Here is a 20275-nt window from a genome sequence, read left to right on the forward strand (position 1 = left end):
TCAGTAAACACTTCAGGAGAGGCAGCGTGTCTTACTCTGAACTCATCTTCTCGACGCTCGTTCAATTCCTCCTCTTCCCTTGGCGGGAGACTCTTTGATGTCTCTCTTCATTTCGTAGCTATGGCACCAAAATTCAAAGACGGCGACGTCGTAGCGTCGGTATGGCCGCCGGACGTCCAAGCCACCCGCGCATGCTTACGGGTATACAGTTTAATGGAAAATGGATATCGTGGTCGCACACTATCGTCGCGTACTGTAAGTGAACTTTATAATGCCTCACTTTCCCGCGCTAATGCTTCGACAGGCGCCTTCCTCGGAGCCCTAGTTGTTGGCTTGTATGCGCCGACCGCCCTATCCAGACGAGCTCTTCTAACCGGCCCAGATCCCTCCATTACCACAAGATCGTACAGAATGAGTTCTACGTCGGTATAGTGAACCCAAATGGCGTGCAAGGATACTGAGCGGCGCAGGGCTATCCGCAAGAATGGTTCCCATCGGTCTCATCCACAATTGGCGACCGCTATCCCGAGCGGTCCGTCTTCATGCTCTTCATCGCGATAACATCCGGTATGCGATTGAATGCGCATTGAGGGAAAGCGCTGAATGATGGAATAGGTCCGCGATTCGCATTAGTCGCTCTCTGGTACATTCTGACGCGCCGACCGAACTCAACCCTGCCCAAGTTTGTTGCCGGCATTGGTCTCTTCCGAACTTTGACCTGCGGAGGGTGGACATATGTGACATCGACGGATGATCATGACTGGCACGACATCTTCATGATTTCGTACTTGGTGGCAACCTTACCATGGACCATTGGATGCATTGCCCTCAGTCCGAGAAACCGAACGGCCTTGAAATATCGAAAGATTTTCGCCGGTTCCTTCTTTGGCACAATAGCGCCACTTATATACTTCTTTATTCAGCACAAAGTGCACCGAGTAGCTGGAGGTAAGTCCACGATACCCTAAGTACTTGATGCTATGCTAATTCTCACCAAGCATATACTACCTACTCTTTCTTCGAATGGTCGCTTGTACTTCTGGATGTGGCATTCGACGCGGTCACTGTAATCGACTTCTCCAACTTCGAAATTGTTGTGAAGGATGTCAAAGGCATTACTCGCGGGTATGTTCCATGGCTCCCAAAGTAGATAGTTGCTATCACGAATGCAAAAGTGTTGTGAACAATTTCTGATTTATGGCTTCTTGTAGTGCTGGCAACCAAGGTGTGGCCGACGTCGTCCTCGAGAAACAGTATGTACCCAGAACCGCCCTGACACAAGTCCTCCACCTCTGACACCCATACAGGAAAGATAAGGAAGTTGGCGCTGTCTTCGCTGGTGGCTTCTCCTGGGTTGGATTTATCGATGCTGTGGCCAACGTCTACAATGGGGTGAGTCTTCCACAGCCTGGATTGATCTTAGCTGACATGGAGTAGTTCGTCTTCTGGTCGGTGCTGACCTCCCTTGGGGTCTGCGTCTGGTGTAAGTATACTACCTGCGTCTGGTAAGGCTTCGCTAATCGAATAGACTTCCCACTGTGGCATATGGGTATTTCCGGCTACGAAGTCATGGTTATGTCAACTATCTCGCCCTTCTTGCTCGGCATCAGGTCCATCCGCTTCCTTGTCATCCGCAACATCCGGATCTGCCACCTGCTAGCACTCTCGGGCCTCCTCGCCTATCTGGTCAGGAACCCTGCAAACCGCCTCTTCGCCGTCGGTTTCGGCGTCTGGATGGGATGTCTTTCGTGGTCAGCAACCTTCTACGCCGAGAGGTCTCAACCTCACCGTCTTGAAGCACGCATATCAGCGTTCTCCCTTGGCTTGATAGCTTCCAGCCTGGCCAAGTTTGCTTTCTGGACGAACAACCCCATCTGGCCTATTATGCATGCGCCGAATGGCGGTTGGAACAAGCTTGGTCTTGCTCTCGCCATACCGGCTATCCTTTGGTCCACGAGAACGTCCGCAAGCTCTGGCGCCGATCTTCCAGCTCCTGGTCCTACGAAAGGCTCTTCTGCTCTGACTGGTCTTGGTCTGGCTGGCCTCTTCTTCTCCATGCACTCCCTACTCTCCGACTCCAGCACCATGATCCTATGGGTCTGGGAAGGCTATCCCGTACGTGGTCCGCTTGCTGTGCCACACGGAGCCTGGACATTGCTAGCCATGGGCGTGGGTCTTGTAATCGGCCTCTTCTACCCAACCTTCTCTCGCTCATGGGCGTTCTACGGCATAGGATCCATTGGCGCCGCCATCCTGACTACCTCGAGCCACTGGTTCGGATACTATGGAGCACTCGCCCTGACTATCTACACCATGGCTGCGGCGCCCGTCCTCATCTCCCACGCAGCTCGCCATTCCCCAGCCAAAACCTTCGGCCTTGGCTTCCTCATGTACAACATCATGGTCCTGGCGCACGTCTGGATTGTCGCCTACGCCTTCGTTCCTGGCGGCCCGCTCATGCGCGAGCATACCGATTGGGTCATGTCCGCTATGATGCTGCTCATCGGCTGCGGCGTCTTCAGCGCCTCTGCGCAACCACCCACACCCTCCCAGAAATATAAAGGTAAATCGCCCAGTCCGAATCCAGCGGCTCGCAAACAGCGCTCGTACTATCTTTACGTGCTGCTCTTCCTCGAACTCCTAGCAATCGCAGTCGCATATCTGCGTTTCCCAAGCTACAACTACACGCCCCACCATCCCGAGACGAAGAGCATCACCGCCGGTATCTGGACCATCCACTTCAGTCTCGACAACGACATGTGGAGCTCCGAAGTGCGCATGCGCGATCTGATCAAAGAAATGGAAATCGACGTCATCGGCCTCCTAGAATCCGACTTGCAGCGCATCATCATGGGCAACCGCGACACAACGCAATTCCTCGCCGAAGACCTTGGCATGTACGTCGACTACGGGCCCGGCCCCAACAAGCACACCTGGGGCTCTGCTCTTCTCTCCAAGTTCCCCATCGTAAACTCCACGCACCACCTATTGCCCTCGCCCGTCGGCGAGCTCGCGCCCGCCATCGAGGCTACGCTTGATGCATACGGGCGCCTCGTCGACGTGTTTGTGTTTCACTCCGGCCAGGAGGAGGACTCGGAGGACCGCAGACTGCAGAGCGAGTACCTGGCGCAGCGGATGAAGGCGAGCCCCAGACCGGCGATTCTGCTGAGTTATCTGGTGGTCAAGCCGGGCGAGGGGAATTACAATACGTATGTAGGCGAGAAGAGCGGGATGCGGGATGTGGATCCGAGTGATTGGGACCGCTGGTGCGAGTATATACTGTACAAGGGGTTGAGGAGGACGGGCTATGCTCGCGTGAGCAGGTCTACGATCACAGACACGGAACTCCAGGTAAGTGGTCGATACGCCTGAAATCTCCCCTCAGGTCAAGAGAGCGAACGGACACGACGCTGACTGACGTTGAATCAGGTTGCCAAATTCGTCGTCGACCAGCCTGAAGGCTCGAACGATGTCGTTCCTGAGGATCAAGTCCCGCCGGGTCTGAGGTTCCCCGCGCTGTTTAGGGGCGAGGGCGTGCGCGGGCATAGGTACCATGTTTTCGACGAACCTAGGTACTATGCATAAATAAAAGCGCAGGACACGAGAAAAGAAGGGGGCTAGAATTCTCGGAGCGAGCATGAGACTAAGCTTAATATTCTCGGCTAGCTCTATAAGAGGTTAAATAAAGTTCTAAATTTTTTTAAGTATCTGTAGCCTTGTATTTAGTTATTTATAAGCCTTTAACGCGCGGGGAGTACAAGCGACCGTTAAGCCTCGCGGACTATTACGACAGAGTACACCCCGCGAAGGATGCTGGAACGTATAATGTCAACAGGCACTAATTAAATAGCTACGAACTTCCGCTCTGACGGGAATCGCTGCTGCTGCATTTAGCACTGCAATACTAGGAAGGCGGATCCCCTTTCTCACACAAGCAACGCCGGCCCAGCCCAGCGCCCCTACCATGGCGAGCAACCCAAAAGATGAACTTAAAACCAGAAAATGACATTTGATATGAGATGAACATTCTCAGGGTACGAAAATCCGACGTCTCGAATGCTCTCTAATACTAGCGCGCATTTCACACAGCTCGGTAAGCCCCTACTCTTCTTCGAAGAAGGGATGCTTCAGTATCTCAGCTGCTGATGGCCTCTTTTCCCTATCCAGAGCCAGAACTCGCTGTAGCAGGTCCGCAGCAGGGCTTGCACCCTCCACCTTCCCCAACATCAGTGTCAACGGTCTGCTTGATATATACCTTGACTTTGCGCCGTTGTAGTTTTCCCCAAACTTGCCCCAGCAATCGGCTAGATGTTCGGGCAATGGGCCCATAACCTCTACCATTTGGTAGACATGACACTCATCAGGGGACATCTCGCCCGGAATGGATGCAGTTACGAAGAGCTGCCGTCCGCCGCACATCAACTCATACATGATGCAGCCGAAACTCCAGATATCAATGCGGTAGTCGAGATAGTTACTCCTAATGACTTGCTCAGGTGCACGGTAGCTGCTAGGGACCGGTGTCCAGCGGCGATTGGCGCAGGCCCAGAATGCTGAACAAGGTTAGCACTATGTGTATGGTGGGGGGAACTCGAGTAAGGGGAAAGGTACTTACAAGCTCCAAGATCGGACAATTTTGCTATGACTCGGCTATGCTCATCGCTCGCTTGATGGGCTTGGGTCACATCCGCAGTGGTAGTAAGGATATTGCCAGGGTGCAGATCCCCGTGCACAGCGCCGCGGCCATGGAGGAACTTGAGAGCCACAAGAGTTTGCCTTAGAACATCCTTGATAACCTTGAGCGGAGTAGGCTTGCGTGCAAAGTCCCATGCAGAGCCGTCCATAGGCTCGAACGCGAGGCAGTGGTGGAGGTTTCCGTTTGAAGAGAGGTGCTCGAAAGTGGAGAGTAGTCGAACAATGGGAATCGGCGATGATAAAGGTGGAGGTCGCGCAACATTCCCCTCAGTTTCTCCAGTGTCCTCCCTGCGAAACAACTGCCGATGGAATCGCACCTCATCCATGGCTGCCTTAGCCCCGCTCTCATCCGCATCGGCCGCTTTAACGGCAACGATAAGGTTGCTGTCCGCCTTCAAAGCAAGCCAAACAGTAGAGAAGCCGCCTGAGCCAAGCTTGCGAATGACGGTATAAGACTCGTCCTTGGGACCAATAGCATCGCCTGGGCTTAATTGGAGCTCATCATCCGATGGTAACTCGGCCACTGAGGAGTGTAGGGTTGTCCAGGAGGCCATAACTAATGACAAGTCCCAGTTGCGGAAGTGGTTCGAATCTGATAATAGCGTGCGGCAAGAGGGTATCATATAGTCCAGTTGGTTGACTCCGCATGAAGACTTGGCGATCCCGTTGGTATGTAGTGAATAACCTTCCATCCTTAGGCTTTTGTCTTTGGGGTTGCGTTTGGAAGCACTCGAGTGTTCTTTAACTGGAGACGAGGGCTTCGCGATCCCGTCATTGTGCAGTGAATAATGCATGCTCGAACTTTCACATCCAGAGTCGAGTTCGGCAGCCCTCGAGTAACCCCCACATGTCTTGCCACAAAATTCTCCCATATCCGGAGCAACTTCAGATCCAAAATGCAGTAAGCAACCTGCTGAATTCCAGAAGAAAAGAGATAGATAGGGGCTTGGGTTTTCAAGTCAAGAGTGTGAGGAAAGGCAAGCTTCATATGCTAGGCATTGATTGTGTGCATGTTTTAGCAAACAGAGAGCAAACAGCTTGGCTCGTGATGGCTGGTTCGCAAGCGACATAACGAAAGAAACCGAGATACCAGAGGCATCTCGCAGAAACCAGCCTGTCTTCCTGCACCTCTGCCATTCATCCAGTCTCCATCCACCCGCAAGCCATCCACCTATCCACTTCCGCCATCCACCTCATTCCCCTTCATCCCCAAAGCCTAATCTTCCCATCAAACTTGGGTAGAGCGAAACGAAATCCGCGCCCATTCATTTGCTCCTCCATTCCAAGTTCCACCTGCACCCGTGCCGTGATCAAGAAGCAGGCTGGCTTCTTCAGAGTTGCTTGGTTGCGAGACGGGGTTTTGGATGATTTGGGGTATGTAGTCTTGTCCTCAATTCTATGACTGATTAGCACAGCTCGTATAGTTTGCTGGATGAGCGGAAAATGAGGCACCTACTGGAGGATCTTGATCGTTCCGCGGGCACCGATGCGATCCATGGATTTGTAGAGCAAGTCCTCGACACGGGCTCGCTGGGACTCTGGAGTAGTGAGGGCATGGTCGCTGAAAGTTACGTTGAGGGCGTTGTTTGCCATGGTTGTCAATAGTTGAAGAGATAACAAGTGACGAAATGCGAGGAGAAGGATGCTGATTAAGAATTGCACGACTGATTTAGTCGTTTAAATAGACTTTATGAGGCGCTTCTAGTTGTCGTTTTCCATGGCCATGATCACACTTCTTGTCACATGTGTAGAGTAATTGCTTCTCAAAAGGCACGCGCATGGAGCAAGGCAAACACGCCTTCAAAATGGCCTCCCTCTCCTCCAAGTTGCAAGCGCAACGAACGTTTGTTGCAACTGGGATGTTTTCCAGCCATAGTGTAGTTTGAGATCGAGAAACATAGTCGCTCTATTGTCATTTGGAACCGCTTCTTGCTGAGGTTGTGTCCGTGATTCTGGTTTTACTGGCAGTTTGTAGGATATTGCGACCGAGTCCGTGTCCCTTGACCATATGCGCTTCGAGGTTGCGAGGATTCTTGTTTCAAACACGATGGGATTGAAGCCCTACTCGCTGTAGCAGCTCTCCCGGGACGTAATCGCTGCGTTAAGGGATCGCTAGTATTCGTCCAAGACTGGGACGAAAGAAGTCGGAGTAGAAACGCTGATATCAGTCATGCGACTGTCAGGTCACTTTACTCAGTTCACGTGACTAGCACTTGGTCAGTTCCTCACCGTAGGATTTGTTTACAGATCCGTGCTTCGTTGTAGGAGATCTGCCCCTCAGGGATAGAATTTAAGAAGTGTAATTGCAGATTAAAGTTGACATGTTTGCCAAAGAGCCTCGAGGTCCAACATGCATGCTGTAACGTCGGCAGCCATGCGACGCGAGCAATCAAGCGACATGAGCAATCATGCGAGGGATGTTTGCGGTAGCCAGGGTCGAGCCAGAGTTGCAGATGTTACGGCCACTACCCCTGGCGTATCATCAGGCCTGCTTGCAGATTACAGTGTGGTGAGTTGCGGATGTCCAATAGACCCAAGTCACGGCACTTCCTATTGGCGCTTACCATTATCACGCTGTTTTTGGAGCTATCGTTTGACGCCAATGGATTAGCCATTGGAGCACCTGAAGCCCAAGTTGAGGACAGGTGCCAGCTTGAGGTTGTGGGCTAGCAGCCCTGATGGCATCAGCTGTAGCAAACTGATTGAGATACTAGTGGAAATTGTAGAAGTGTGACGAGCCTCGCGCAACAAACCATCCTATCATGCCGCTTGGACGAGAGTACGGGTTGCTCGGTAACGTCGATGTGTTTTTGGAATTAGAGCATGAGAGCCTTTCAGCGCAGGCGGCACAGACGGCGGTTTAGCAACGCAGACACTCGCGCACGGCGCGTAATCATAACGAGAGGAGCTTATTCACGATCTCGGTGAGACTCCCATGGGTAGGGGGCATGCAGAATTTAGAAAGTACCGAAGGAAAGTACATCGAGCTCTCTGTCTTTATCAGAACCCAGCTAGGGAACAGCTCGTATCATTCCCAGGGGAATGGCACCGTCAAGACCTCAGAAAACGATCTTCCATCACTTACTCTCTAGCCATCACAATCCTGCTTTGGTTTCGCCGTGATTGAAAGGGCCCACACGCCGCTCTCGCCGTGTAGCTTGAAAAGGCTAATAATCTCTTTGGTAAAGTGGTCAAAAACCTGGCAGATACCAATGTGCATCTGGCACAGACTCCCGTTTTATGGGTCGATCCTGGGAGGCATTAGATTGGTAGATGGCGACGTCGTCGTCGTGGGAAGGACGAAACCCAATAGCACGACGCAACGCTGCAGTATAGATAAGGGCAGAGAGCTCCTCAGTACTGATTACGGAGCCAGTTCCTGACAACATGCGTATGGAGACGAATTTCGTGGCCGTCAACGGCAGCTCGGTGATGGAGACGAAACCAAACGTTCAATGAACCTCTGGTGAATTATTAGAAGTGGAGCTTGGGCTCGCCAACTTGAAGTCTCTAGAAAGTTTGTAAAAAAAATAGCTACTCAGAATAAAAAAAATAACCAAAGCTAAACTTTTTAGATATAGTATTAGAAGACTTTACTATTTTTAAAGTACTAGTAGTGCGGTGGTTGGATCTGATGTAAGACTCTTGTGATGGCGCACTATGCCTAATTTTTTATAGTTTTCTCTTGTACAGTAGAATCTTTGATCAGGTTCCCTTTGTGGCTTGCTGATGCGATCTTGCTTTACTATTCTAACTAAGTTGCACAGCCCTCCTATGTACGTATTTGCTAAACCTGCATATGCGGCACCACGCCGTGCTCCAGTCATGTCACATACGACTAATCCAACCTCAGACGTACATGCATTTCCTATCTCGAAAGGCCTCCAGCCGACTAATAGCCAACTGTCTCTCAGGCAGCGGCAGCATAACCGCATGCATTTCCTCGGTACCTCGGATGACTTCGCTGGGGCTTCAGCTAACCTAATCAAAGTCCTCCTTTAAATACCTAAGTGACTCTCAGGCGGCGGCAGCATAACCACGTATTCCCTCTCGCTGCCCGCAAACTTCAGGATGTCCTTATCGCGCAGCTCAAAGTAGCGGGTCGTTTCGATGCGCTCCCCGTTGAGTTCAGTGCCGTTGCTCGACTCAAGGTCGATAATGTACGGCTTGACCTTGCCCCTGTGCTGCTTCACGCCGAACTCGTCCTCCACCGTCTTCTGGATGTATCGGAATTGTATGACTGCGTGCTGCCCGCTGCTGCTCGGATGCTCGAGCACGTAGTCTGCGACCTCGCGGCTTCTGCCGAAGAGCCAACAACTGCGCGTATATAGCTCGATTGTGTCGACGACGTCGTCGCCCTTGAAGACGAACATGCGCCATTGCGCTGATGAGGGAGGCTTGCGGGCTTCGGGTGGCTCATGGTATTTCAGGCTGATTTTTGTGCCTTCGACTTTGTTGGCGGCTTTGGCGAGGAGCCCCGTGGGCTTGAAGTTGGGCTTTTCGAGCGTGGTGGGAGCGCCGCCATATTTGCTGGGGGGTCGGGCGCTGTCGTCGAGGCCGCGGAAGGATACTTCTTGCGAGGGGAGCGGTTTGCGGTCTCGGTCGCGAGGGGGTCGGGAGCGTGACCGCGAGTGTGAGCGGGTGCGTTTCCGGCGCTTCGGGGGCGGCGAGGCGGATGTCGACGGGGAGCGGTGTTTGCGGGAGCGGTAGGGTATGGGAGAGCGTGAGCGTCGGGGTTTGGAGCGAGAGCGGTCGCGCCGTCTATCTCGCGAGCGGTCTCGCTTCTTGTCCCCGTTTCTGTCTCTCGAGCGATCTCGTTTCTTTTCCTTGTCTCTGTCCCTTGAGCGATCGCGTCGGTTTTTTGAGCGGTCTCGTCTCCTCTCTTTTGATCTATCCCGCTTCCTCTCGCCGGTCCTGTCACGCCGCCTGTCCCTCGAGCGGTCTCGATAGTTATCCCTTGAGCGATCCCTATCTTTTGACTTCTCGCGCTTCCTCTCCCTCGACGATTCTCGTGGTTTGCGGTATGGTTCGGGTGAGGCGTCTCGGCCGCGAACCGCGGAACCTGCCTCTGAAGCATCCTTAGACTTGCGGTCTCTCGAACGCTCTCTTGCCTTTTCTCTAGAGCGATCTCTAGGCTTCCTCGGCGGCGGTGACCTGCTCTTGCCCCTCTTCCCTCCGCGTGAAGGTGGACGAGCGTTCCCAGTATCTTTCATCTCCACCGTTTGCCTTACGCTCCATGACCGATCCCGTTCCCGACTCTGCCTTGGTTCAGACCCTCTGCCCTGCAACTGTTCTGTCAACGCCCGCCTCGCGCTCCAGGGTGACAGCTCCCTGGTACTGCGGTCGCCCTTCCTCGAGTCTGTGGAGGCCTCCACAGCGCGACCATTTTCTGAGAAAGACCGACGGCGGGCGCTTCGAGCTGGGGGCGGCGACCGGCCTTCAGCTGCCATGGCTGCTGGAGAGCGGCAGCTGAGCGCGGAGGTGGTCAGAGAAACGCAGGTTGTGCCGGGGGTAGCACACGTCTGCTGCTTCGAGAAGCTGTAGTGGATGCACAGGCTATAGCATTGCCGAGGCCAGGGCCTGTGTGTGAAGACGCACGCCGTTCACAGCGGACTGCGGCGCAGGGTGGGCTGGCAACGGCTTCGGTGGTGCAAGCTTGACGAAATCTGGGGCGGGCCGAGCTTCGCTTGTCTGCGCCGCACAGGCCGGGCCAAACGGCGCTTGCATCTCTCCCCCAAGTCGTTCACGGCCCCTGGGCTTTCCGTCCCTGTTTCAAGCGTCTGTATCTCTTGTTTCAGAGAGAGATCTATCTTTGCGTCTCACCCACTCGGTTCAACTATATGAAGCGCTGGGCGCCTGGCCCCAGTCAGCCTCCACGCTGAGGGCGGCCCTAGTGCACCATCGCAGTCCGAGACCTTAGGCGATCTCCCACTTCTATACAATAGACGCCAGATAGCAGCTCCATGGCCGCAGTGAGGGCCGCAGAGTCCGTGATGACTTTTCTTCGCGTCGCTCCCATCTCTCTTGACTCCTCTTCAATTGCGCTTCTCTCACTCTCGTCACTCGTTCTGTGCTGCGCTTCCGTCCCGTCTCGCCTTCATGTCTCCTCCTATTCCCAGCGCAGCCTGATCCCGTGCGCTGGCATCGTCGCGCGCTGCAATGACTTCCAAGGCCAAGTTCTTCTCCTGGTCCAAAGGACGTCACTCTACCTCTGAGCCGTACCATCGCACGGGCGGCCTGCTTCCAATCGACACGAGCGTGGGCGATGCAGGCAGAGAGACGCTTTCAGCCATCGAGGCGAAGGTACGATACGACGCTCCCGGGGGATAGATAATGCGTTGTCAAGCGATTAATTGGGCGCGGTGCGGCGACGTGGTTGTGCAGCACCAAGCCTCTGACCTGCGTTGTCTAAAGCATGTGCAGGGGAGCTGCAGCATGCATCTGCGGTGTGGTGCTCTATCATTCGCTGACCATTCGATAGAGTTCCCCAAGCAGTGGACGACGACGCCCTCCCAACCTCACAATAATCCCCCCGGACTACAACAAAAATCACCTCAGCTGTCTAACTCCCGCGTCTGCCCACCACAATGCCGCCCTGGTCCACTCGGCATCCAATCTGCTGGCCGTTGTCAATGACATGCTGCGCTCGCCAGCACTAAGTGCCACAGTATGCCCCAGATCGTCTGCTTCCATACATAAGCCTCTTCCCAGTCGACCACGTTCCGTGTCTCTCCCGTCGACACCAGATCTCCCGGCTGAGCTCCCCGGATCCATTCTGCTCGAGAATCAGGGTTTCCCCTCTTCCCAACCCGTTGCGGGTTCCGCAACCCGAAGCACAATGAGGTCGGTCCGCAGCGGGAACTCTCTTAGCTCGAATGCTACTGCTAAGCCAAGTCCATCGAAAGTGTCGCTGCATAAGAAAAGCTTGAGCGAAGCCAACCTGCAAACTCAAAGGCGCTCCAAGTCACGGCCCAGCCTCATCACTTCGCCGTCATCCACGGACAGCAAACTCACCACGTGCTCTGCGTCGACAAATGGGGGTCCCACAAGCAGCGCTGAATCGACCAAGGCCCGCGTAGGCGCGGAGAAGCTGCTGCAGCCGGCGCCGCTGATTGTAGAAGGGAAGCCCTGGAAGAGGAGTGGTGGAGAAAGTTCAAGCAGTCGCCGAGATGAAGTAAGTACAATTTGTTTATACCGTAGTTGACTTGCGTTCGATGAGTGGTTGCAGCCCTTGTGTGCATAACGAAACGGTTTCGGATCGTTTGCTGCTGTTCCACGATCCCGCTACTGTCGCTCTGTCCACCGCACGGGAGACTACCCAAATGGATATGGTAGGGTTACGCAGAAGCGGGTCGGTTCCCGTTCTTGTGCGAGATTAAAAGCTTGTGTCTCCGAGGAGCGGAAGACGCGTGTAGCGCGTTCTCTTCGCCGCTTGAGATTCTAATACTCTGTGGACAAAACCATGCTTGCTGCTTGCCGAGATGGACACTTTACCGCCCCTTTCCTATGGAAGACACAGTAGTGAATGAATGCTGAACTTTGACAGCTTGACACACCTGGAACGCCGACACCGATATCTGCAACCACACGGAGCAGGCAAGTCGACGAACTGAAGGCGACAATCACAGCGCAGGACCAGACCATCTCGACGTTGCAGGCACAGTTTGCCAGCTTGAGAGTATCGCACGAAGCGCACGTCGCGAGCCTCGCTGACGCACATTCGGCCGAAGTCGCGTCGCTGAAGAACTACACCAGAGCCCTCGAGGACCAGCAGGCGCAACGCACCCTTCACCACGGTAGGTCCTACCTCCTCTATTCACTAGCGCCTTCACCTCCTTCCGTATCCGTTACGCGGCCTATCACTTGCCACAGCGCACACACAATCCACCTCCGCGGCCTCGAAAAAAAAGCTAATATTATTTGTTAGCCTCGAGCAACCACCTCCTGTTCTTGCTTGACACTACGGAGCCACAGTCGCCGAATCGCGAGAGTCCCGGGACCACTGCAGGCAGCACCTCCGCCAATTCCATCCGGTCCTTCCAGTCCGCCGTTGAACAGCAAATCGCGCGGCGCCAGTCACGGGACAGCCCCGAGATGGAGAACCTCAAGCGCAAGCTGAGTGTGGCTCGGCGGCCAGAGACTGGCAATCGCGATGTTATCCGCGAGCTCAACCAGCACAAGCAGAACACTGTGGCCCTGCAGAAGCAGATCGAGTCGCTCATGGCAAAGCTCAATGACTCGATGAAGAGAGAGAAGGAGATGAGGCAGACGCTGGAGAAGGTGGAGCAAACTTGCGTTGAGTGGCAGGAAAAGGCAAGCAAAGTCGAGCAGCTGGAGAAGAACACCTTGGCTTTGCAGAACACGATCGACCACCTCGAGCATCGGCTGGAGATCGCTAATGTTGAGAAGATAGATGCAGAGGAGCAGCTGTTCAATATCCAGTCGCAGAGGACGCCGTTCGATCCCAAGCCGCCCAAGCTACAGGTTCCTCTAGCGCCAGCTGAGAATCGACAGAGCACGCGCACAAGCATGAGCACCGTCTTCGCCAATGAATCTCCAATCAGCCAGCAGAACGAGTCCCAAGAGCCCACAACGCTTGCGGCTTTCATCTCACACATTGAGCGCCTACAGGAGCAGATCCGACAAAAGGATGAGCGTACCGCCGAGCTCGAAGCGGAGAATGAGCGCATGCGACAGAACTACGGACAGTTGGAGCGCGACCATCGAGAATTGAGCCTTCAGTCAGACATTCAAGCCCAGCTGCTGAAGAAGACGAGGCAGAGCGACGTTCACATTGAGCAGTTGCGGACTGCCATTATCGAACGCGAGGCCACCATCGGAGAGAAGGACAGGGCGTTACGTATGGTCGAGAGGCAGCTGGAGCACCACCAACTGCTTCTCCAAGCCGAGATCAAGCGGCATGCTACCATAACGCTTCTCGCTGACATTGATGACGACCCGCTCCCCGATCTAACATCGCTCGCCTCGAAAGAGGATATTGAGCGTTGGATAGAGCGACTCCAGAACCGTCTGAAGAAGGAGAGGGAGAAATCAAAGAGCGAAGGGAAGAAGCCCATCGGAGACCTCGAATCGGTGGTAGAAGACCTGCGAAAAGAGATTGATTTCTATGTCCGCGAGATCATATACTACAAGTTGGACATCAGGGGCTATAAGTCCGACATCAAGAAGCTGAAGAGCTTTGCGGCTAGGATGGGCAACGGCAGCAGAACGAGCGACTTTGAATCACCCACACCCTCCATTGCCCGGTCCGGCGATACGCCTCTCCGTGCGAAATTCTCTTCAATAGCGCCTGGTCTGGGGATTTCAGCCACTCCGTCTCCGGTGTCAACAGGCCCTGTCTCTGCCATAATTCCTTTCAACCGACCAATAACGCCTCCGGTTAGTGTTTTCACGCCAGGCCCCACGCCAGCAGATACAGTGAAGCCATCCAACAAGCGAGTCCCCGCGCAACTCAATCTGAAGACGTCTATGACACCTCGGACTCCACCTCGCAAAGGCGACGCCAACCCAGCCAACGAAGCCGACAACATCGACCCTGGCATCTCCCCTAGGTCTGTCGCGAGGCTATCGCCAGAGCGCCGAAAGCCTACTGTAAGAGATTATACTGACCCTGATCAAATTGACAGCCGTCTAACGTTTCCCATAGCCTCCTTCGCCTGATCAGGAGAGATTCGGCGATATGGCCACCAACTTCCCATTGAGCACGCCAGCATCGCCGAAGAGGCACGATACCCAGCGCAGCATGAGCGACTCTATTATTCAGCTATATGCTAGCCCAAGGACGCCTGAATGGTCCGCAGCGGACAATGAAGAACGGACGGCTGGAGCGGACGAGAAGAAGATGGTAGAAGCTCGAGGGCGGTCATCTTCCGTACCAGAGCCGCATAAGGGGAAGGCAACGCCTGAGCGACCACCTCGCCCGCGATTTGGCCTTTTCGAATCGCCAATCGCTGCAGACCGCGCAGGAGCGTCGGGCCTACGCACCCCTCCTCGTGTGGACGTCATGGCAGAAGCGATGCGGAATTCTCCAGACCGAGCGAAACCCACAGAGCAGCGACAGGAGGACGCACCCGCGAAGTCATTAGGTTCCAGCATCCCGGTTCCCTGCTCTCCAAATAGGACTATCCGCTCCAGCAGCTCAACTGCCAACTCTGCCATGCCTGCCCCACTATCTCTCCGCTCACGCGAAGACTCGGCGACCTCCACAAAGGTGCAGCCTCCCTCACCCTCACGGAGACCCAGCACGGCATCCAGCTCCAACATCCCCTTCGTCATCGCCATGGGCTCGCCGCACAACCCCGCGCTCATAACACCGACAACGACCGTCCCGCCCACCGCGTGCTCGATCACTGGGAAAGTCAAAGTCTTTTCGCCAACGCTGCGAACCGGTGTAGGTGGCACAATGGCAACCTCTACGCCCCTCACATCGCCTATCTCGCCAACCGATACTTCGAGGAACCCCTTCTTCCCTTCTACCCTTCCCAACCGCCCTTCGTCCTCGAAAGGGGCCTCCGCAACATCCAGCCGCAACGCCTCCATCTCCTCTGCCACCTACACCAACCCTAACCCCTTCACCCCTTCCAAACCCGAAAACCAAGCTCCCGCTCCCTTCGCAGCTTCCACAGCCGCCTCGCGCTCCCGCGCCACGGGCTCTGGATCTAATAGTCCCAGCCACTCAAGGAATGTGAGCGCGAGCAGCATTAGGAATGCTATGGGCGGGCTCATGAAGGGGAAAGGCAAGGAGAGGGCAAAGAAGGATAGTATTAGTGCGCCGAGGCCGTTGGCGAGTCCGTTTGGTATCGATCGGACTACGCCGGATGGTGGAGCTGGCCCTGGTTCGGGGTTTGGGATTGGGGAGGCTATATGAGAGCATGGTAATGGTGGCCTGGACGGGCATCTCTTTTCTATCTCTTTTCATGTGGGGCTTTTAGAGTACATGACGGGGATTTACGACGCCACGACTTACGAATTTTCCTTGTGTATTTTCACACGGATGACAGGACGGAACGGGTGCTGGTGGGTGTTGGATTAGACGGACACTCTGGGTATCCAATCTGCTGCCCCGGCGGTCCGGGGCGTGCATGGCGCCCTGATGGACGGACGGTGTTCACACGAGTACTGTTTCAGTATCCCTCTTTCTCTTCTCCTTGTCCATGTTCTTCTACAGCCGTGGCCGCCTACTACAGGCCGTTTCTCCAGTTTCCCGGCTGCTCTTTTGTCACGATACGATAACGATAACGAAGACGAGAGTATACTATACTATATTATATTATAACGATTTGAATCTGTCTATCCAGAAGCGCTCGATCCCGCAGAACGTTTCATTCCTTGCTCTCACTGATGGAACTTCCGCACCCGCCGCACAGCGTTCAAATACCCCATACCCTGCACAACACTCTCCCTCTCGACCCAAGGCGGCATCGGCGTCTCCATCCCCTCCATCATCATCGCACTATCATCTCCTATGAACCGCCCACCACCTTGCGTTCTCCGCAGTGCCGCTGTATCGCTGAGCTGCGCATACGCGTCCTCCACATACGCCCACTCAGGCATATCGCAGCACCCCGCCACGAACACCGTGTTCTCCGGCCTCAGCGTGCGCACCAGCCCGTCGTGCGTCCTCGGCACCAGAACCTGCACGATGCGCTCCTGCGGCTCAAACCCGCGGATCAGCGCCGTGCACACGAGGCGCGACGTGCGCGGGTCGAGCGGCTGCATCGTGCGCGTGTCCTTGCTCGGCGCGAAGTACGGGAGTCGGTATTTTCCCGTGCGCGGGAGCGCGGGGCCCCGCGACCGGCTGATGTCCGGGTCGGTGGTCTCGAGGATGTGGACGATGGAGCCGTTTAGCGCGGTGAGGAGGTGCGAGGGGGCGATGGGCTCGGCGAGCAGGAGGAAGCCGAGTAGGTCTTGGGTGTGGGTGGGTGTTTCTTCGTAGTGGAATTCCCAGGGCGTTAGGGTGGAGAGGGGGCGCGGGGTCCATGTTAGCTGCGGAGGACCGTGGGCGGAGGGTGGGGGCTGCTTGAGGCTGGCGAGGTGGAAGTAGGATTGCATGTGCATGGCGCGGAGGTTAGCGTCGGTGAGAGATGGTTGGGTGGGGGGCCCCTGGGCGGTGAGTTCGTGGAGTGTGGTGCCCAGTTTGGAGATGGTGGTTTGGAGGGTGTCGAGTTTTAAGGCGGTGGGTTGGTCGATGGCGGCTGTGTTGCCGAGGTGGATGAGGTGGCATGGTTTGAGGAGGGAGAGGAGGTTGGTTAGGAGGGGGAAGTGCGTGGTGTAGAGTGAGGGGGGCGTGTTGATGATTAGCGGGATAGGATCAGGTGTCTGGAGGCTTTGGTATGTGCGGAAGAGGTCCTCAATGCAGGACATGAAGTAGTCTTCGTAGTTCACGAGGCCGCGAACTGGAACGGGATGCGCGGAGATGGTTTCATTTGTGCCTTCAGCTCCTGGAATAGGCGAGGGATGCGTGAAGGAAGATCCGAAGTTTGGTTCCCGTACGAGAGCGAGTGAGGCCTGGCCATGAGGAGTGTACTCCGGTTTGCTTGGATCAAGATCTAGGTAGCAGACAGCAAGTAAGGCTCGTGCTGTCTTGCCGAGGCCGGTGAGATAGCGGTTAAGCAGTCTCTTTGCGAACGTGGATTTTCCGGATAATGGTGGCCCAGTGATGAGCGTGACTGATGGCGTGGCAGCACAGTCTTCTACGGCGCGTATCCAGTCCTCGGGTGCATTCTCAGGATCGACAGGGCGCTTGAGGGGATCGGCGTCCGATTCCGTGATCTATCAGAATAATCAGTATTTGGTCGATGAATTATTCATGGATGCAGCTGCGGCTGAATATTGTGGACAGTAGGATGGTCTGGTGGAGGGAACAATATGGGGCATGTGCGATATATCATTCCAACTTGAAACAAAACGACTGTTTAGACTCCCTTGAATCCGCATATAGTGCAGATCAAAATGACTCACCAAAGCAAAGCTCCTCCTAGTTCCTTTGTTTGGATTCCCGTTCCAAAGATTAGCAAAGAGAGGGCTGATAGCAGCAAGCGGTGTTGGTTCTTTACAGCTAAGAAACTGGATATGATTTTCCCGATCGAGTCCTCGAACTTTGGTGACGGGATGTGTCGAAGGTACGAAGACTCTACGGCTTCTTGCTGATGTGCCTTGACGGGGCCCCGCTCCAAGGTTCGCGCCATTGACGTTGACGGCTCCCTTGAGGACTTTGAAGTCGTAGCATCCAATAAAAGAAATTGTCGAATGCTTGTCCAGAACGATCGTGAGCTCATCGTCAGACTCAGACAACACATTGCTTCCAGCATCGCGCCAGGTGCAGAGCTTGAAGTTCTGATGAGCAATCGGAGTGCTATCTTCAGGTTCCAACTCTCCGGATTCGGAGTCTGTGGACTCTGCCAGTGGGCTGGATGGCGTTTCGTTTGCGCCGTCGATGGCTGTGACAGGTACTGCAGCTTTTAATCTCGCTGCGGCAATTGCGCTGATTGGACCGCCGTTGAAACTGGATGGTGCTACACACGTGAGTTAGTGCATTGTCGAGAAATCGCTCCGCAAAGAGCCGGATGTACCTTGAATTGGGGCTGTAGCGGGCGTCTCCTGGCCCCTCTTCCTCTTGCCAGGCATCTTGAACCCTAAAACTTTGGTGTTGGCGTGCTGGAGCCATTCGAGCGCGATTTGACGTTCACTATTTTCTTAGCGTGCCCTAAAAAGATTAGCGTAGTTTAGGCGGTAAGCGGACCCGCGGCAGAACTTCTGCTCCACCAGAAAAGTTCGCGACGAGCTTCGAAGTTCCTCTACTGAGAGCGATGGCGCAACGCACACGATGAGCAAAACCAAGACAACGCCGATACCTCTCCCTGGCTCCAAGCCAAAGGGGAGCACACCTTCCTCCAGAGGGCCATTGAGTAAGGAATTCGTGGATGACAGCGACGATTCTTCCGATGAGACTCCACCGCAGCCAACTACGACACAGCAAAAACCGCCTGTGACTATAGGAGTGCATAGACCGAAGACAAATGGTGTAGCAAAGTCGGCGCCGGTGCCGAAGCCGACAACAGCGAAGAAACAAAATGAAGCGACGAAACCAGCGGCGAAACCAAGGCCTCTTCCGAAGAAGGCCCCTCCGAAGAAAGTAGTAACCGAGGAACAAGGCGCGGAGTCTTCTAGTAGCTCAGAAGAGAGCGACGACGAGAGCGGTACCGCTATAAGGGTTGCGCAGCGGCAAGAGAAAGAGAAGGCTCAGGGTAGTGAGAGCGAAAGCGCAAGCAGCTCCGAGAGCTTAAGCGAGGAGTCGGAAGGGGAGCCTTCTCCTCCACCAGTACGGAAAGCTATCGAAAGGTACGCCCTCATGAATTTTTCAGCTACGCACTATAGATTTTGATTACTGGTACAGGCCACCGGCACCAGCACAACCACAATCGCACACAGTTGAGTTCCGACCGTCGCGGCCATACGTGCCCCCGAAAGGCTTCAATGCCGTCCCCACGAACCAGAATGCCTCGTCGCGACCTGTCGGGTTGTTCCAGAATCTGACGGGAAAGCAACTGTGGCATATCACGGCTCCTGCAGACATATCGCTCAGAGATTTGAAAGAACTAGCCATGGATAAGGATCTTAATAGCGGAGCTATCCTAAGCCAGAAGGGCGCAGACTATGGGTTCTCAGCTGCGGAAAGGAGTGAAGGCGGCGCCCGTGAGATTCTGATTCCCTGTCAGAGTGGATATAAAGCCGGTTGGTTCAACAGCCTGTCAGTCCCTACGGATCACTAACGGCATCGCAGTACCCAGGCGGATATCACAGACTCTTCATCTGAAACAAGTAGTAAAGCTTCCGAAACTCAGCTCGAAGCAAGCAGACCAGAGCACGGGTTCCGAAGCCGCAGCATCGATAACCAGATCCACCATTCGCGCACCGCGGTCTCAGGTGAGAGGCCTTAAAATGCGTTACTTCCCCTCCGGCTCCGGTAATCAGAAACCGATAACGCTGGGATCGTCGGACAGCGAAGATGAAGCACCTGCTGCCAGATCTGCTGGACTGGCAATACCAAACGGGTTGCATATACCGTCGAAGCCAGAGAAGCGGAAACATCGACATACGAATGGAGACGAGAGGGTGGAATCGCCGACGAAGAAGCACAAGAAGCACCGAACACCCGAGGAGATCAAGGCGAGGGAACAGAAGAAGGCGAGGGAACAGAAGAAGGCGAGGAAAGAAAAGAAAAGGCGAAAGGAATCGGCTTAAGAGCAGTCGTAAAATACATATTCATTGGCCTTCGACGCGTGAATATGGACGGGATAAGATGGTGTCTGCTTGGAGCTGCGCCAGGAGGCCGAAGCTGGGGATGAGAGGTCCAATTCGAGCTGCTGGGAACCATGACAGCCTGCTGGCAGTGCGTTGTGTATAGACATATGGCCGGGACAGCTTTCAGTGAGTGTCTCGCAGCGAGCATATGTATGAGAGGTACAGCAAGGGATGTCAACATGGGTCAAGGTTTATCCGTTCTCGTCCTAATGCTGTTCTCCAGGACTACCCAGGTAGACGAGTCATGTTCCCGTGG

General features: G+C 54.7%; 7 protein-coding genes across 7 annotated transcripts; 4 read left to right on the forward strand and 3 right to left on the reverse strand.

The window, feature by feature from the left end:
• The first annotated feature begins 20 nt into the window (after positions 1–20).
• On the forward strand, positions 21–3824 carry BU26DRAFT_544137 (calcofluor white hypersensitive protein-like protein). Its single transcript, XM_033831722.1, has 12 exons — positions 21–159; positions 210–255; positions 305–335; positions 383–422; positions 471–567; positions 616–948; positions 999–1125; positions 1212–1253; positions 1308–1392; positions 1438–1483; positions 1529–3351; positions 3430–3824. Exons 1-12 carry the CDS (start codon positions 121–123, stop codon positions 3583–3585), a joined length of 2865 nt encoding a protein of 954 aa, XP_033677025.1. The 5' UTR covers positions 21–120; the 3' UTR covers positions 3586–3824.
• A 277-nt stretch (positions 3825–4101) lies between these two features.
• Positions 4102–5249, reverse strand: BU26DRAFT_571262 (kinase-like protein; the record flags this gene model as incomplete). The annotated part of the gene is made up of 2 exons (XM_033834117.1): positions 4102–4553; positions 4616–5249. 2 exons carry the CDS (start codon positions 5247–5249, stop codon positions 4102–4104), a joined length of 1086 nt encoding a protein of 361 aa, XP_033677026.1.
• A 3130-nt stretch (positions 5250–8379) lies between these two features.
• BU26DRAFT_524662 (SMAD/FHA domain-containing protein) lies at positions 8380–10340 on the reverse strand. Its single transcript, XM_033830335.1, has one exon. It carries the CDS (start codon positions 9906–9908, stop codon positions 8694–8696), a length of 1215 nt encoding a protein of 404 aa, XP_033677027.1. The 5' UTR covers positions 9909–10340; the 3' UTR covers positions 8380–8693.
• A 395-nt stretch (positions 10341–10735) lies between these two features.
• On the forward strand, positions 10736–11659 carry BU26DRAFT_163920 (uncharacterized protein). Its single transcript, XM_033820178.1, has 3 exons — positions 10736–10998; positions 11177–11538; positions 11601–11659. Exons 1-3 carry the CDS (start codon positions 10855–10857, stop codon positions 11611–11613), a joined length of 519 nt encoding a protein of 172 aa, XP_033677028.1. The 5' UTR covers positions 10736–10854; the 3' UTR covers positions 11614–11659.
• Positions 11660–12993: 1334 nt separating this feature from the next.
• On the forward strand, positions 12994–13914 carry BU26DRAFT_394377 (uncharacterized protein; the record flags this gene model as incomplete). The annotated part of the gene is made up of 2 exons (XM_033822734.1): positions 12994–13233; positions 13465–13914. Coding segments are annotated over 2 exons (690 nt in total), but the record flags the coding sequence as incomplete, so codon positions are not given.
• A 2089-nt stretch (positions 13915–16003) lies between these two features.
• Positions 16004–18361, reverse strand: BU26DRAFT_610402 (uncharacterized protein). The gene is made up of 3 exons (XM_033835996.1): positions 18288–18361; positions 17677–18230; positions 16004–17487 (listed from the first exon to the last, which is right to left on the reverse strand). The coding sequence occupies exons 1-3, from the start codon at positions 18340–18342 to the stop codon at positions 16051–16053; spliced, it is 2046 nt and encodes a 681-aa protein (XP_033677030.1). The 5' UTR covers positions 18343–18361; the 3' UTR covers positions 16004–16050.
• A 180-nt stretch (positions 18362–18541) lies between these two features.
• On the forward strand, positions 18542–19959 carry BU26DRAFT_535004 (uncharacterized protein; the record flags this gene model as incomplete). Its single annotated transcript, XM_033831245.1, has 3 exons — positions 18542–19056; positions 19112–19449; positions 19499–19959. The coding sequence occupies 3 exons, from the start codon at positions 18542–18544 to the stop codon at positions 19957–19959; spliced, it is 1314 nt and encodes a 437-aa protein (XP_033677031.1).
• Positions 19960–20275: the final 316 nt, after the last annotated feature.

The sequence above is a fragment of the Trematosphaeria pertusa genome (assembly GCF_010094035.1).
Source record: "Trematosphaeria pertusa strain CBS 122368 unplaced genomic scaffold BU26scaffold_21, whole genome shotgun sequence".
Classification (NCBI taxonomy): Eukaryota; Fungi; Ascomycota; class Dothideomycetes; order Pleosporales; family Trematosphaeriaceae; genus Trematosphaeria; species Trematosphaeria pertusa.

Coding starts and splice junctions, on each gene's coding strand:
- BU26DRAFT_163920 (XM_033820178.1), top strand. CDS start 10,855: ATGACTTCCAAGGCCAAGTTCTTCTCCTGGTCCAAAGGACGTCACTCT. Junction 10,999..11,176: donor TTTCAGCCATCGAGGCGAAG/GTACGATACGAC, acceptor ACCATTCGATAG/AGTTCCCCAAGCAGTGGACG.
- BU26DRAFT_544137 (XM_033831722.1), top strand. CDS start 121: ATGGCACCAAAATTCAAAGACGGCGACGTCGTAGCGTCG. Junction 1,393..1,437: donor TGGCCAACGTCTACAATGGG/GTGAGTCTTCCA, acceptor GACATGGAGTAG/TTCGTCTTCTGGTCGGTGCT. Junction 3,352..3,429: donor TCACAGACACGGAACTCCAG/GTAAGTGGTCGA, acceptor ACGTTGAATCAG/GTTGCCAAATTCGTCGTCGA.
- BU26DRAFT_610402 (XM_033835996.1), bottom strand. CDS start 18,342: ATGCCTGGCAAGAGGAAGAGGGGCCAGGAGACGCCCGCTACAGCCCCA. Junction 18,231..18,287: donor CGCTACAGCCCCAATTCAAG/GTACATCCGGCT, acceptor TCACGTGTGTAG/CACCATCCAGTTTCAACGGC. Junction 17,488..17,676: donor CTAGGAGGAGCTTTGCTTTG/GTGAGTCATTTT, acceptor TTATTCTGATAG/ATCACGGAATCGGACGCCGA.
- BU26DRAFT_524662 (XM_033830335.1), bottom strand. CDS start 9,908: ATGAAAGATACTGGGAACGCTCGTCCACCTTCACGCGGAGGGAAGAGG.